This window comes from Hydra vulgaris, chromosome 12, assembly GCF_038396675.1.
Source record: "Hydra vulgaris chromosome 12, alternate assembly HydraT2T_AEP".
Classification (NCBI taxonomy): Eukaryota; Metazoa; Cnidaria; class Hydrozoa; order Anthoathecata; family Hydridae; genus Hydra; species Hydra vulgaris.
This window is the reverse complement of record NC_088931.1, coordinates 16,047,735-16,065,256: the sequence shown is the minus strand read 5'-3', so window position 1 is coordinate 16,065,256 and position 17,522 is coordinate 16,047,735. Positions and strand designations below refer to the sequence as shown.

Here is a 17,522-nt window from a genome sequence, read left to right as displayed (position 1 = left end):
GTTTATGATTTGTTTAATTTTGCTTACATTCAATAAAACTTGTAAAGTCTTATATAATGTCATTCTGAAATTATTTTTACATTTTATTTATTTATATTCCTTTTATTTTAGAGCACTGTTTTGTAAAACAAAATAAAAACTTGAAACTAATATATACTTTGAATAATATTACCTCCACAATATATCCAATATTCCATCGTTTTTCATATGCAACAGCAACCCAATCATTCACTTTCCATACAAGACAAATTTCTTTTGCAAGATTGGCGAAATATGATTGGCGAAATATGAAATATGATCTTCCTCATATTTATTATCATCTTCATTGTCTCCTGCCAGATTAAAGTCATCATTTTCGCCATAACTTTCTTTGTTATCGTTAACCTGACTATTTTCATTATTTTCTGTTGTCGGTTCTACCAGCTTACCTTTTCTTTTCAGGTTACTAAATCTATAACAATATCAATTGTACATATTTTTAAACATATGTAAACAAACACACAAAATTATAACTTTCACCTAAATTTTAATTTCATATTTGTAAAAGAACTATTTAACAGTCAGAAACATAATCTAATTTGCAAAAGTTTTGATAGCAACAATGCCTACCTTGAAAATAAAGATCTTATCTGTTGGCTAGTTACATATTGATCAGGCGGAAGTTCTCTCCTCAGCTGCATGTGAACCTGCTCAGGGCTCATTTTATTACCTGATTCTTCTCCACGAATAAAGTATTTATACAACAGTTCTTTCTGCAGATTTGAAAATCTAAAAGAACTTCGAACTGGTAATGCCCAACCTTGCAATAGAAAAATGTTCATGCAATGTGGTTTGTCTTTTACGGAAGCACTGTTAGAGGATGAAGAAATTGGCATATTTAGTTGTGAAGTAATTTTCATCTTATGAACAAACGAGTTGCGAACTTTATCCAATGATGTTAATGATTTCGGAACTGTATGAAGACCGGATAGCATGTGTTCTTCTAACTCAGCATCGCTTTCAAATGATAAAGTACAATTCATTTCAGTGCAAAATCTTAATGAATATAATTGCCTGTCACTTCTTTTCTGTTTTTCCTTAAGTGACTTGTTACGCTTAATTGAATTATCTGTTTTGCTATATGGCAACAACAACTTAATCGAGGGTTGAATTTTAAGATTTCCATACTCTTGTTCAATTCCCTCACCGATATTGAAATAACGCCACATCTTCATACTTTTCTCACCAAACTCAAATGAGTGATAGTTGCTAATGTTCCTAATCTTTGGTCCAGTAACTACAGTTTTATCATTGCTAATTTGAGCAACTGCTACTTTTGCATCTTTAGCGCCAAAACTATAATGCATAGCCTTGTGTATATCTTCAGCAGTCAAAAGATTATTACCAGAGTCAACGTAACTCCTTAAAATTGTCTTTACAACTGCACTCTCCCTGTCACATTGATCTTTTCCACAACAGGGTTCATTATAATCATATCTCAGCAACTTTATATCTCTCTCTTTGCATACATTGTAGATTGCTTCAGCTGAAAGATTTCCCTGATAGCAGCCGGCATTATCAGATTTGGTAAACATTTTCTTGATATGCGGTTGATCAATTCTGAATTGGTCTAAAACTGCAGTGGCTAACGAAACAACATTACCTATTCCCTGATCACACCTATACATTGAAGTAAAGTAAACACGTTTGAATAACTTTCCTGCTATTTTTATGAAGAATATATCCACATGTAAACTCATTCCTTTCTTGCCAAAATACTCTCTTTGGCCCTCTCTGTATCGAACCGGAAGAATTTTTTGACAAAAATCTTTAAGCCAGAAAGCAGTTTCATCGTTTAATTGCTTAAAAGCTTCGATTTTTGCCTTTTTCTGTTGAGAATCTCTCATCAGGTGTTTTATGTAGTTGAATACATCCTTTACAGCAATTTCCAAATCATAAATAGAACCAGCATCGTCAGAATTTTGAATTGTTAGTTCTTTGATCATCTCGATAGCTTTGCACAAATCATAGCAATCGGCACATACCACTTCTGATATCTCTGTGTTGGATTGAAGATTTTTTTCAGATGGATCTGATAAGGCATGTTTTGAGCTATGAGAAGAAATGTTTGAGTCATTGACACTACAATTGGTTTGATAACTTGTTTTCAAATACCTTTTTCCTTTTTCAAGGGCAGCTTCGAGAGATTTAGAACTAAATCTTTGTGCCAATTTTTGTAATGTTTGAAAACCATTCATGCCTGAAGCAGTAACATCATCTAATCCAGCTAAGCTTTTTCGACTTGAAGGTTTTATTGCATGCAATACTTTCCACAAACTTGAATCAGATAATGGTATATAATTGTTTTCACTACAACTTTTTCGATAGAACATGATAGCGTGGCTATATTTTGTCGTCAGTATTGCATGCACTATCTTTTGTTCTTCACCGCTGTCGTATTTTAATTTGGTTATTCCATAAGCAACATCATGCAAAATACGGCTTGTAAATATAAAGTCTAAGAAATGTTCACACTTTGTTTGATCAAGACTAGATCGGACGAATACTTTCTTCTCTGGAAATGCCAACCCTTTATGAGATGCATGCCATTTTCTTGCTGTTTCTATACGATCTTTGGTACACTCAAATGTGTTCATTATAAACTTTTTGGTATACTTGGTATGGTCTAATAATGAGAGGATAACTAACTTTCCCATGGAATCACTTTGCTTATATACTTTCTGAGCACGAATAATTTCAATTGGGAGAGGGCTATTTATTTCATCAACATTTTTACTGTTAAGAAAATCTATAAGTATTTCCTCTTGTCCAGGAGCAACAGCTTCTGCAAATTTTTTCTTTAATAAGTTTTCTAGGCGAACATACTTGCGTTTTAACTTATCTTTGGTAGTATCTTCCAGATATTCGAACTTCCTTTTTAATCTAAATTTTATTGGACTTGCATTAAGAACCTCAGTTACACTCTCACGGCTTCTTAGAGATTCGTCCAAAATCTCCTGTGAAACATTAATTTCACCGGGATCAAATTCTTCATCTGGAGTAGCAGGTGTCATATATGTTTGTTCTTGTTGTGTTTGTGTTTCTGTACATAAATTGGTGTTTTCGTTGACTCTAGATAAAGCAGTTTCTTGCTTTAAATGGGTAAAACACAGCATTGCACCAGCTGAAAATACTTCATTGTATCGCTTTGACATTGATATGACGACATGTATTGGTGACGCCCTTAAAGCGGGAGATTTTTTTCCTTTTATATTTAGATGGTGAGGATGAGAGCATGTTTTTGGAGGACTCCATGCAATACCAAACGTGTACCGGTGAAAAGCACATATTTGTTCATCCTTTTCAAGATTTCTTTTAAGTCTATTTGCAATAAGTCCATTTTCTTCCCAAATATTATTATCGTTTAATCGCATGACCTAAAAACAATTTTTTAAACAATTATTAAGTGTGTCATTTAAAGCATTGTTTATAATCTGACTCTTCACGAAAAATGTTTACAAGTTTGAAATACATTGTTGTTATTATTAAAATACAATATTGCAAGAGTGTGATTAATTTAGTGATTATTTATTAAAAGAGTGAGGAATTAATTAAAAGAGCTATTTTTTTTTGTTTAAAGAACTTTGTCTCAAAATCTTATTGCAGAGAAGTTATAAAGTATGTAATTATAAAAATTATATTACAGTCTGCGTAAATTTAAAATACATAATTACCTTTAAGTTGATGAGGTGTTTCTTAACATCAACATCTCCCAGCTGATGAATGTAGAACATTTTGTTTATAATTTTATGTTTTTTGAATGATCCACAATTTCCTTTTGAAAAGCAACAACAGTTTTCATAAAAATATTTGTTTTGTTTCATACTCAACTAAAAACAAGTTCTATTTATGCAGTACCTATTTCTCAATAGCAATGATAAAATATCTACTCTATTTATGCAAATTTTAAAGATCGTTAAAATAAAGTTAAGACATTTTTATGGTAAAGTAAACAACCGCCCATTAACTTGTTTCTCCACAATTATCAGCGATTCTTCTTCCATTCGATCACCACAAGTTATTTGGTTATGACGTAAATTTAAATAATTCACTTCTGATCATGTATTGTTTTTTATTATTATTTATTTCAATTGTTATGATTTCTATATCATAATCAGAAATGCTTAAATTTTTTCTTAACATTACGTGCAATGTTTTGTGTAATGCTAAATGCTAATTTTGGATGATAGAAATTTTATTGTGAGCGAAAACCTCATCTGTGTGTCCAAAAAAATATCTCTTCGTACTTAATCATTTTTAACAATTTGTACCTTTATTTTTAACTTAATATCTAAAGATCACACGAATTTTTTTTATTATTATGTTAGGACGTTTTTGTATTGACAGTTGGATATGTTTACATTTTTACAAAACTAAGCGCCTCTGCCGTAATGGTTCATTTTGTAAGTATACTAAAACATTTTTTTTCCAATTTCAAGCCTTAATATATTAATAGGCCTTAAGTATCACATAACTTTCTTTGCATTTTTAGACTCAATACCTTTGATAATTTCAAATCCTAAAAGAAAAATTGTGTGCAACACTTCGCCGCTAGAATTAACTCCGATTAAAACTTGACAAAACTGATTGATTTTGTACTTTTGAACTATGATAATTAGCCAACCGCACAGTGTCACGCAACTTTTTTATATTTTTTGGAGAGAGCTTTTGGGTTACGTCTGATATTAACTACAAAAGCTATGTGCAACTTTTTGCCTTGCCAAAAAAATGGGTTCAAAGGTGGCAAAAACTAAATTTCTAAAAATTTTTTAAAAAATCTTAAAAATTTAAGCCCAGATTCCGAGTGAACGAAACATTTTTGAAATTTTTTTTTTTCCCCAACAGGTTTTTTCTATATTCTGATCAATATATAAAAAATTCAAGCAATTTGGAGGAGGTCACTTCCATTGACTGCCTGATTCTTACAAAAAATGACTCTTAAGCACTTTGGTTTATACATTTATTGATAATAATTTCCAATCAAATTTCAGGATTTTAAATTTATTGCTCTCTAATGTTTATTAAGTAGGGGCCATTAAGGTTAGTGTCCGGGGCAGGTCACTCCATGTATCAAATTATTGTTTTTTAGACTTAATTTGACATTATTATAAAAACTATCTAATTTACAGTTATTTTCGTGTCTGGAAACAGTTTACTAGAAAATAAAAAACGTTTTTTATTTGCCACCGAGGGATAAAATAGATTTTTGTACAAGGAAAACTTGAATTTTTCACCAATTTCAGATAATTTTGTAGACTAATTTTTTAATATTCAATCCAACAATGTAATATATATTACCAATGTAATAAAAGAATAAAAAGTTGTATAGGATAAAATTTAAGGTCTCCGCCAGGCGTTTAAAACACCAAACATTTTTGGCTTAAAATCGAACAGACGGGGACCCTAAAAATTATGACTTTTTTTCTTTTGCTCAAACTTATTTTCATTTAAATGGTCAGTTTATAAATCAATTCGCAAGTTCAATTTTAGAAATTGATAGCTATGAAACACCCTAATATACAGGCTCATCATACCCATAAAGGCAACATTTGAACAATTAATGGCTTTGTCATACAATATAGAAAAATAGGCAGAATATAACCTTTTAACCAGAACAGTATAGGTGTGTTTATATATATATATATATATATATATATATATATATATATATATATATATATATATATATATATATATACATATATATAATTATGTTTAACTGTAGATTCAGTTTATAGAATCAGCTTGTTGTGTGTGAAAAAAACAATACCACTATTAATTCAATTAACAGGGTATTAAGATTAGCAGAATATTAGGTTGTTATAAATAACTTTTTCTTACCTTAATTTAATCGTGTCGATGAATTTTGGGCCTGTTTATATAAACATGTTGTTTGGAATGAGTACGTTTTACAGTGCCATGCTAAGAAAACATCTGAGATAGAGATTAGGAATTGTGAGTGTATTTGGTAAGATGTCTCAGGTAAAACGAAGTTGATTTGGGCTAGTAGATGATTAGAATAATCATACATTTTTGATGAATAAAAATGCAAATGTTAATGCAAAAGTTAATGAAATAAACAATAAAACTAAAATATTTTACATTTATGAAAATAATATTTAAATTTGGTTTTGCATTTCGTTCTATTTAGAATTAAATCTTTAATATCAGAATTAAGACTACTTTAATTGTATAATCTTTATAATGTGATTGATGATTTACAAGCTTTAACTTGTAAATCGTCAATCACATTTCAAAGAAAATTTTTGTTGCATTAAACGTCTGAAAAGCTTTCCTTGTAATTTTTTTAGGATTTAATACAAAAAAAACAACTTCTTGATGACAGTTAGCAGATTGATTAAAGCTATGCAATCTCCTAGATAAATTTTTTTCCAGTATTATCTTTTTTTTAAAATTGCACCTATACTTTTTCTTACTTAACATTTTTTAAGGGTTCTTTTAGTGCAATTAATTTTAGGTTTCTGAATATTTTTACTTATTGCTGGTTTTAAATACCAAAAATTTAATATAATACACATTTTAAGCAAATAAAAATTATTGTTATAGCATCGGGTCTCAAATATTTTCGTAAACAGTTACCAGATATTTTGCATTTTAAAAAACAAATATAACTTGCTGAAGAGGCAAGAAAATTATTTTGCTTTGTCGCTCTTTTATCAAAGGATATCGATTTAAAAATGAATAGCTAAGATTTGTTATACATACTGTGCTCCTAAAATCTCTACAGAAAATTATACTAAATTTATAAAAAAAAGAACACAATAATACTATTATTAGTAGTACAATATATATACTACCACCACTACCTTCCTCCGCATATATATATATGCGCTTGTTTCATAAGCGAGAGGTTCTGAGTTCAATTGCCACCACGTCCGTGGTAGTACCGCGCACAACTTCTTTCTTCGCGCAGTGGCCTTTGTCAAGCTTCGTGTTTTGGAGTTATAGAGTTGAAAGAAAATTATAACCACAAGTAGCCTCCTCGTGTAGTGGCCTTCTTGGCCTTGGGGAAGTGAATTATAAAATATATATATATACATATATATATATATATATATATATATATATATATATATATATATATATATATATATATATATATATATATATATATATATACACATATATATATATATATATATATATATATATATATATATATATATATATATATATATATATATATATATATATATATATATATATATATATATATATATATACAGTTTATTTATGAACTATATTCTTACCTATGAAAACATCTTCAGATCCCTTCAATAGGTTTTACGTCATCACCGTAAAATTTGCCCTGCTTCAACTTTTTCTGCCTATGCCGTATCCAATAATTTATATATCTATGGTTATAACAAACGTTTCGGTTGTTTATAATATTTTGCCATTATTTACGAATTCTTTGTTTGCATAAATTAAATACCAATATATAAAAAGTCGTTTGGTTTGCCACTAACAAACAATCGGATTTGTATAAAACCATCGGCTTTTTTGTTACGAGTTCGTTTGCTCTATGCCTTAGTTGCATTGATCAGTTTGTCTTCCACAATGGCGTATAATGAATAACTAGAGGTTAAACTCCGGGTTTTTTAATAAGCTGCAAGTGAAGCTGATTTTTTTGTTTACTATTTTAATCGGCCATTGTTTTATCGGGCAAAAACAGTTAATATCGCATAATATAAGCAGTAAATTTCTGACATCATTTGCTTTACCTTGCTGAAGCTTTTATTTAAATTAACTATTTTCTTTGATATTTTCACCATGAAAATGATTAAATATTGTGCTGCATTTAGATATTCTAGTAGATATGTAAAAAACGACGCAAAATCTTTCAATTAATTTCCTCTAAAGAATTCTGAACTATGTAAAAGATGAGTTTTTGCTTTGAAATGTGAAAATTTTCTTACATCCAAACACACTTGTATATGTATCGACTATTTTTTAGAATCAGATTACAATTCAGTACCCCAGAAAAATATTGCATGTGTTGATCATCATCATAAACCCGATTTAAAAATAAATGCTGTGCTATCAACTTTTGTATTTTCTGCAAATATGCAAAAAACAAAAAAGAAACATTTAATAATAAGAACACCAATAAATCTTCTACCAAGATTTAATTTTTTTTTGTCAAAAAAAAAAAGTTCAACGTTGATCTTGCTATAAATAAACGCAGCAAAGAAAATCATTTATGACATTATCAGCAAGAAAGCACTACTGGTAATAATGACCGAACCTATTAATCTTAAACACTGTCTATAACATCTGTATCACCAGCAAACAAAGTTATAAATAAAAGAGAGTATTTTTACAAGACACCATGTCTTGTGTGTCTTAAAAGGGAAACCATTTCCCTTAAAAAAAAAATTTTTATACAACTGATGTTGTAAAAAAACTTGTTTTACATATGCTTTACCTCTTTTTTTGAAAGACAAATACATGTAACTTACTTAAACCAATGCTGCGTTTTGATGCCACAAGTTCATTGTCACAAAAGACTTCATTTGTAAATTGCGATCCTGGTTTATTCCATAATATTTTTTCATATTATGGTGATAAACAGAAAACTGATGTTGATTTTAAATATTGTATCCGTATAATTGATGCTATAACAATCAAAAAGAGTTTAACCTTGAAAAAAAGTTCAAATCACTGCATTGGTTTTAATGTTTGGGTAAGGATTTTACTGTATGCGAACCTAATAATCCAGCTACAAAGGCATTAGTTTTCATGTTTGTTGGTTTGCGAGGACATTGAAAAATACCCATTAGTTATGTTTTATCATTATACAGAGGCTTTAGTATTTATATTAGTTGTTTTGCAAGCTCATTGGAAAATACTCATTAGGCCGGGTGAATAAAAATTAACAATTGCTTTTACTCAGTAATTATTCAGCTTTACGTGAATAAAAACTTTAGCAATTTTGGTTAACTTTTTATTCACGTAAAGCTGATCAATTACTGAGTAAAAGCAATTGCTCTTTTTTATTCACCCGGCCTATTAAATTAATTGTTTTAACTTAATTAAATTGTTTTAACTTAAGTAAATTAAGTTAAAAAAATTAATTTAAAATGCTTAATTAAAACATTTTAAATTTGACTTTAAAATAACTTTGCATCAAAAGTCTTACATTTGATTGTACAAGTACCAATTAAAATTCTGTTGTTCCCTTTTGATGTCAGTTTTTAAAGATGTTAAAGATATGTTTATTACTTCTTCATATGATGACCAATTGCTACACATTTACCAAGATCCATTTCATATGCTTAAATTAGATAGAAACTCTTTAAATGGCTTGTGTTTTTTTTATGAGGTTTATATTTAATGGAGTTATTTTAAACCTTTAAGTTTAAAGATTTGAAGTTTGCAAATAAACTTTCAAGGAAACATATCGAGTTTCATTGCTACAAAATAAATATGCAAGTTGAAAATAAATGCAGCTAGCTAGATAGAAAGATAAGTGAATATTATTTCAAAATTCTGATTAAATATGTCCAGAAATATACTTCTTAGGACTTTAGTAAATTGCTAAGAAAGGTTCAAGACAGTAAACGAATCAGTTACTATTACTCAAGGGTTTATAAATGTAATTTTTTAAATATAAATTACTAAAATATATTACAATGTTTTTGTTTAAAGTCCTAAATGCAAATATGTTTTTAAAAATATATGTTTTTAAAATTTGTGGCTATAAAAACAGCCGTTTGTTTTAATTTTTCAGCTAATACAATCCTGTTTGACCAAAACAAACTTATACTGGCTGTAGGCCACCAAATTTATCATCTCTGAACTAATCATCTTCAATTCCAACCTTGATTTAGACTTTAAAATTGCTAATTTTCTTTTACTTGGCAATAATCGCCTAAAGTTTTTTGCCCGATATAATAATGGCTTCTAGCGGATTACGTAATATTAAATTGGCTTTACTAAAAACCATAGTCAATAGAAGTTATACCTTGTATTGACTATGCTAATTATGCTATGTTATTATAACTTCTATTGACTATGCTAAAAACGGCGAAGTTCAATATCTAGGTATTATCTTTATATCATTGGTCTTCCATAATAGAATTAAAAAACGCACATGTAAACAAAATTTTAAACTGTAATAGTTTTGCGGACCAATTTTATCTTACTGAGACCAATTTTTTCAGAATAAAATTATCCGGGCGGATAATTTTTCTTTGAGAAATTTAGACTGGGATCATTTTTATCGACGGACCAATATTACCGTGACAACAACCCTACAACTGGGTTTGCGACAAAAAAGAAATGTAAAAAATGTGGTATTAAGGTAACTTTCCACTCATCCGTTTTTCTGCGGGAACGGGATGGAAAAGGAAAGAATAATCACGTGAGCATGCGTAGTTTTACTTCGGACAAATTAAAACTTATAATGCGCATGCCCACGTGATTAATTATCATGTCCGTAGAAATACTGCGGACATTTTCCGTTAATGTTTTTTGTATTAAGAACGTTTTTTGCCAAGAAGAGAATGGAAATCTGAAACTAAACATATTAGCTAAAATAAAACAACGGCTCGTTGCAAGATCTGCATGTTTAGTCAAGATTTCCTCTTCTCTGCAAATTTTTATTCATGTTATTCAACAAAACTATTGTTATATATGATTAGGCAATCACTGCCAACCCTGTTTTTATGATATATTGTTTTAACATATAAGTGTTATCTATAGTGTTCGTAACATAAGATTTCTGTAAGAGTCCTGTAATTTTTTAATTGTTTTAATGAAAATTCGTTTTTCTTAAAAAAAAACATCCTTTAACCTACTTTTACTATCCTCTTTTTATAACTTTATTATAACTCTCGATTTCTTTCCACACAACGGCTGTAAAATAAAAAACAAAATATAAAATCAAAAAACACAATAAACTATAAATGTTTATATAAATAAACAGTTGTAAAACGTCTATATTGTTAAAGATATATATTATACTTAACGGAGATTATGTAATTTTATAAAATTGTAAATATAAAATTGTTTTATTAAAAAAAGTAACTAAAAATTTGTATCCAAATTTTTAAGTTGAGTACTTTTGGTTGCTATAGTATGAATTTCATACTATTGGAAATAGAGTAAATCTTATCTAATAAAAAGATATATTTTCTTGTATGCTAACTATGTTTACTAAGTTTAGTAAACTACTCAAAATATTATAGCTGTAAAAATAAAGCTCTTTTGTAAAAGAGCTTTATTTTTACACGGATCTGATATTTTTTAGATAAAGAGCACTAAAAGTGACAATAAAGGTGATGCTAGAATAACTATTAAACTTAGCAATGTTTTAACAGTTACTCTAAAAACTGAGAATTTTTGTTGACCATGTGATATATATTGTAGAATGTGAACACAAGATTTTTCCATCATCTAGCATAAATATTATTTCAATAAAATCTGCTTTAAATTGAATAATATTAAACCTATCAAAGCCGTAAATTTATTTTATTATAAAACCTATTAGGGTCCCCAAGGGTGTAAATCTGGCCCTGTATATATATATATATATATATATATATATATATATATATATATATATATATATATATATATATATATATATATACGTTTTTGCAAGGTCATTTTTAATTTTACTATTGCTAGGTCAGTTTTAGGTTGTTGTTTTTTTTAATTATTTTGAAAACCGGAAAAAGTTTTTTATAATATCATTTGATAAACTGCTTGCCCTAAACAAACCCTCAATTGATGTAGCTGCACTCCATTGTGAGTCAGCCAATAAAGTAGTCGATGTAGCAGCACTTCCTTGTAACAGCAGACTATAAGATAGTTGATGTAGCAACACTCCACGCACATTTTACAGTAAAAAAATAAAGATAAAAACATTCAGTATGTTTTTATTTTTAAAAAATAAAATAAAAACATTCTAGTCTTTTAATTTGCGTTTAATGTGGTGTTAAGGCGTTAAATATACGGTTTGTGGTAAAAAACAGCTTGTATCTTGTCTATGATTTATAAACTGACAAAGTTAAGGTTAGATTACAAGAAAATGCATTAATTTAATTGAGGAAACTAATTAAATTTAATGATTTTTTAAAAAACCTCAAAATATACAAATTAAAAGACTAGAATGTTTTTAAAAACATTCTGAATATTTTTATTTTACTTTTTAAAACTAAAAACATTCTGAATGTTTTTATTTTTTTACTGTAAAACATGCACAGAGTGTTGCTACATTGATTATCATGCAAGAGTATATAAATATATATATATATATATATATATATATATATATATATATATATATATATATATATATATATACATATATATATATATTTATATATATATATATATATATATATATATATATATATATATATAAGGTGACCATTGCCCCAGTTTTTACACAGCGCCAAACTAAATAGAATTAGTTTAGCGCTGCACTCTCCTGCATAAAACCGGGATATATATACATATATATATATACATGTATATATATATATATATATGTATATATATATATATGTATATATATATAGGAGTGCCGCTTCCTCAACCAAGGGTTTGATTTGCATCAGCAATCATTTTTTTCATTAATCTTCATTAGTTTTTTTTAATCAAGGCGCACATTTTGAGAACTAAAATACATTGGGAAATTGCACTAAAAACATTAAGAAATTGCATCCTTCGATACATATTTCCCATGGTGCATGTTTATATATGTCCTTCCAGTTTTTCAAATTTTTTAATCTCTTTTTTATAGTTTTTAAAATGGCTGATGAACCTGTATTGAAAAGGAAAGCTGTTCAAGTGGATATAAAGAGCGGTTTAGATTTTGAAAGTTTTACTGTAATAAAAGTTCTTTCAAATGATGCAAAGTCAAAAAAAATACATGTTCATGGTGAGTTATCTAATTTTTTTTTTTTTTTTCTTAATATCAAGGTGTTGTTGTTTGTTTTTTTGCATAAAAATAACAATTGATATTTTTGATGTGACATTTTGATATGATATTTTTTTTGTTATTTTATCAAAGATAGTTAGTCAATATAAAGAACAGATCTTTTACAGTTACTAAAGGACCATAAGACTTAAAAGAAGTTTAAAGAACATATGCTACTTTGTATTATTAGGACTATAAATACTTATTTTATGCACTCTATTATACCAGATTTGATAAATAAAGAAATACAGTTAGTATATGCATACAAAATAATTTATTGGTCTTAACTCCTGTCAAAGGAATACTCAAGTTCGTCTCTATTTTATAAACAAAAAAAGATATCAAATGATATATACAATGTGTAACCACTTTTATTTATTCTTAATGAAGTTATATATTTATAAATACTTTTAATATACTTAAAAAATAAAGTCCTTAAATATATTTGCTACATAAAATATTTTTTCACTTTTAATAATTCTAAGATCCAAAACTTTTCGAAAATAATCTTACGAACATCTTTTAAAAAGCAACTACAAAACAAAGCTTGGACTTGAGACAAACTTGACTTTGGCATGTTGGCTTTATTATTGGGGCTTTCCTTTCTCTATCGCTCTTAGTAATTTGGTCAGCAGGTCTACTAAAACCTAAAATTACCATGCCTAACATCCTTAATTTTTTTTTCCTATATCCTTTCCACAGACTTGGATCTTCTTTTCTTTTTTCGTTTTCTATTATTATTCATATCAACATCTTCATTGGAGGATTCATCATCCCTCACTGTTGTCCCTTTTCATTAGCCAGACCCTATACAATAATGCTTTTGTTTTGATTACTTTATCTCAATTTTTATTTTTGAATAAGATTTTAACACTTTCATGTTTTTCCAATTATTGGTGCCAGCGAAAACTAAATTTTCTATTTAACTTTTATTTTAGTAATTTTAGAATTTTTATTTTTATTGAATTTAAAAAAAAAAAGTTTTATAACATTTTTTTTATAAAATCTTTTATAGTTTTATAAATTCAATTAATGTTTAGTTTTTGACAACTAGTTTTTATTAACTAATTTAATTATTTGGTATTTTAGTTGTATATATATATATATATATATATATATATATATATATATATATATATATATATATATATATGTGTGTGTGTATTTTAATTGATTAGGTCGGTTTAAGGATTCTGAAGATGATACCATTGTATCATTTGAAAAAACACCTTTTTCTGAAGACTCTATCCAAAATATATTATCTTCTGAAACTGTAACTAATGAAGTGTTTTCAAATGATATATACAGTCAGCATACAGCTATGCCACAACCTTATTACAACACATTAACCACTCAGGTTATAAGACCTGCAACATTGCATCATATAAAGAAATATACTTACCAAAAGTTAAAAGTTGTTGAAGAAACTCCTGATAGTTACAAAAAAATCACTCTTCCATATATTATGGAAAATTCTATGCGAGTTGAAGTATGTTGAATATTTTGTTTCAGTGTTTAAATTTTTAATTAAATATTGACATTATAAAAAATTATTAAGCAAAAAGTAATAATGAATAAAATCAAATGGTTAAATAATCTATTGATTTTAGCCATTGTTAAATGCTGTTGTGAGTTGGTATCTGTTTTGATTTGCAAACCCTGATCCAACTCATGAATTGTTCATGCAGTTGATCTAAAAATTAACAAAAATTGAAGTTGTTTTGTAGACCCAAATACTGTTCCTATATTTTTGATGGATTGGAAGTAGTGGTTTTTATTTGGCACAAAGTGGTTGTAGCTGTTTGTCTAAAGTAATATTATAGGCAAATATTTTAAATTTTGAATCATATTTTATTAAAATTGATGTTTTAGGAAGTTCTGTGTATGTATCACATTAAATGTGATCTGGTTTTAATGGTTTTATATTACTGTATTTCTCAAAATCATGATGAAAATAATTTTTTTTTCCATTTTTATTTTTACACTATGATTTAAGGAGTTTCTAAACAAAACAAAAAGTTTTTATACTTCACTAACAAATGCAGTAATTGTAGGTTTATTTTTTTAATTAAATTTACCTTACAAAGCCAGAAGAGTCCACTACAGCAAGGAGGCTAATTAAGAAATCCTAAACATAAACTTTGTTAAACAAGCCCCTGCAGAAAAACAAGTTCAATTTTCCAATCAGCACATAGATATTTATAATAGTTAAGCAAATGTCTTCATGGCCTTTTCTTTCTAAACTTGTAAGTTGAAATTTACCTTTAAACAAACATATTTAAAGAAAATAAAGGCCTTTTGCCATCCACCTAGTGTGGTGGAAAGTTCCCAGAATTGAAACACAAATGTTCTTTGATGGAAAGTGTCCCAAATATACCAAGCAAAATTTTAATCGTGTTTTATAACTTATATTGTTTGTTATATTTTTAACTTCAATTTAACATTTGTATATTGATTGGTTTAAGTTATAACATTCTTACTAAAATTAATTAACCTTTTTTTTTAATTAATAAATCCTTATTTGAATGTTTTAAGTTAATTAGTCAATAATAAATTTTATTTTAGATTAATAGGGAAAATCGTATATTTTTGGTCTCATATTGAAAAAAATGCTTAAAATTATTTAAAAATTAAAGAAAAACGGAAAACTACTTATACACACACTACCGTTCATAATTATTCGAATAGCATTAACTTTTTTTTAAAGTGCCATTTTTTATGTTTATTTTTGCACTGTTAGATAATTTAAAATGCTTTGATAAAAATCATAAGAATAATAAAAATGCTAAAGTGGGAAAAACTACAAAAAAAAATGAACCATCAGTGACTGTAAACGCAGACCAAAGTGTCGAAGTTTTAAATCTTAGGTTTCAAAATAAGATTGTTTGTCTGGAAAAAAAAATCGTTGAGTTTATGATAAAATATTGTGTACTATTGACTGTAAAACATGGTGAATGTAGTATTAAGGTGTGGAGCTGTTTTGGTTAGAATGCCTCAGGTGACATTGTGAAAATAGATGGAGTAATGACAAAAGTAGTTTACTTGTACACTTAAAAGATTATGCTACACCTTCGGAAAGATTCATGATAAGCTGTTCATTTTTTCAGAAGAAAATGACTAGAAGCTTAAATCTAAAACATTTTTCAAAAAATTGTTTATGATACATATATATAATTATTTGGGTATTGGGAATCTTTCAATAATTTTCATAATTTTTTAATAATATCATTTATATCATGTAAAAGTTTATGAAAAGTTATATTATGACTAGAAAGTTTTTTATTGATTGAAAGTAAAAGTGTAGAAAATGTTTATTTGATATCTGTTTGTATTTTAATTCTCAATTTATATTGATATTTTTTTATTTCCACTTTTGTTTTGTTTTTTAGTGGGTGTATAATATCCTTGATCATAAATCTGAAACTGAACGTATTATTTATGAGGACTCCGATCCTGAGAACGGTTTTGTTCTTTTACCTGATATAAAATGGGATGGAAAACAAGTTGAAAATTTATATGTGTGTGCTATCATTCATAATCGTAAAATTAAGTCTATACGCGATTTAAACGAAAAGCATTTACCTTTGTTAAAAAACTTGCTTCGGAAGGGTTTGGTATGATTTACTTGATTCTTTGATTTATTTTTATTATATAATAATAGTTATAACTTGCATCGAGAGATTTCGTATATGTGTGTATACTATTTCTGCTTGATTTCAGGATGAAATTGTTAAAAAGTATGGTGTATCTTCCGATGAGATTCGTTCTTATTTTCACTACTATCCATCTTATTATCATCTTCACGTTCATTATAACCACTTGCAAGCTGATGTTGGAGGAACATCTGCTGAAAAAGCACATCTTTTAAGTGATGTCATTGATAACATTGAAAATATTTCTAATGATTACTACCAAAGGAAAACTTTAACTGTACTTTTAAGAGAACAAGATCCATTGTATTCTTTACTATCAGAGAAAGTGTAATAATTAAAATTTTAAAATCAAACACGTTTGAATTATCGTAACTTTTTTTTATTTGAAAATATAATATTAAAAAATAAATAAATAAAAAGTATGAAAAATTGCATCGCAAACAAAAGAAACTATGGAAACTTCGTTCTGAAGTTTCCATAGTTTCTAAAACAGAATTTGAATAGGGTAGGGTGGGGTAATATGGATTGTTGGGGTAATATGTTCAATAAGTATGCATGGAATAAGTTATCTATACAAAATGCTAAAACCTGAAAATTTCCAACAGTTTATACACATAATTAGCTTCTTTTTTTAGCATTAACAATGTTTATAGTTAATTTACATGAATAGTTAAAATGTAAAACATTTTGTTTTGAAAAAAATAAAAAAAACATTACGTTTCAAAACTTTTGTCTGCAGACTTCAGTAATATTACTTATCCAAGAATAATGATGTAAATTTATTAGTTGGACCATCATGTAACAACATGTAAAATTTAATTTATAAGTTCTCTAACCCATATTGATAAATAAACAAAAATCTAAAATGGGGTAAAATG

The 17,522-nt window shown here is 27.5% G+C and overlaps 1 protein-coding gene across 1 annotated transcript in view; it reads left to right on the top strand.

Annotated features, from left to right (window-relative positions):
- The window catches only part of LOC100205537 (m7GpppX diphosphatase), a 36,528-nt gene extending 19,517 nt beyond the window's left edge, over positions 1-17,011 (top strand). Inside the window, exons 2-5 of the mRNA XM_065812340.1 lie at positions 12,815-12,952; positions 14,170-14,480; positions 16,381-16,605; positions 16,712-17,011. Of these exons, the coding sequence (XP_065668412.1) occupies positions 12,823-12,952; positions 14,170-14,480; positions 16,381-16,605; positions 16,712-16,975 (930 nt within the window). The 5' untranslated portion in view covers positions 12,815-12,822 and the 3' untranslated portion in view covers positions 16,976-17,011. The remainder of the gene's footprint in view (positions 1-12,814; positions 12,953-14,169; positions 14,481-16,380; positions 16,606-16,711) is intronic.
- Positions 17,012-17,522: the final 511 nt, after the last annotated feature.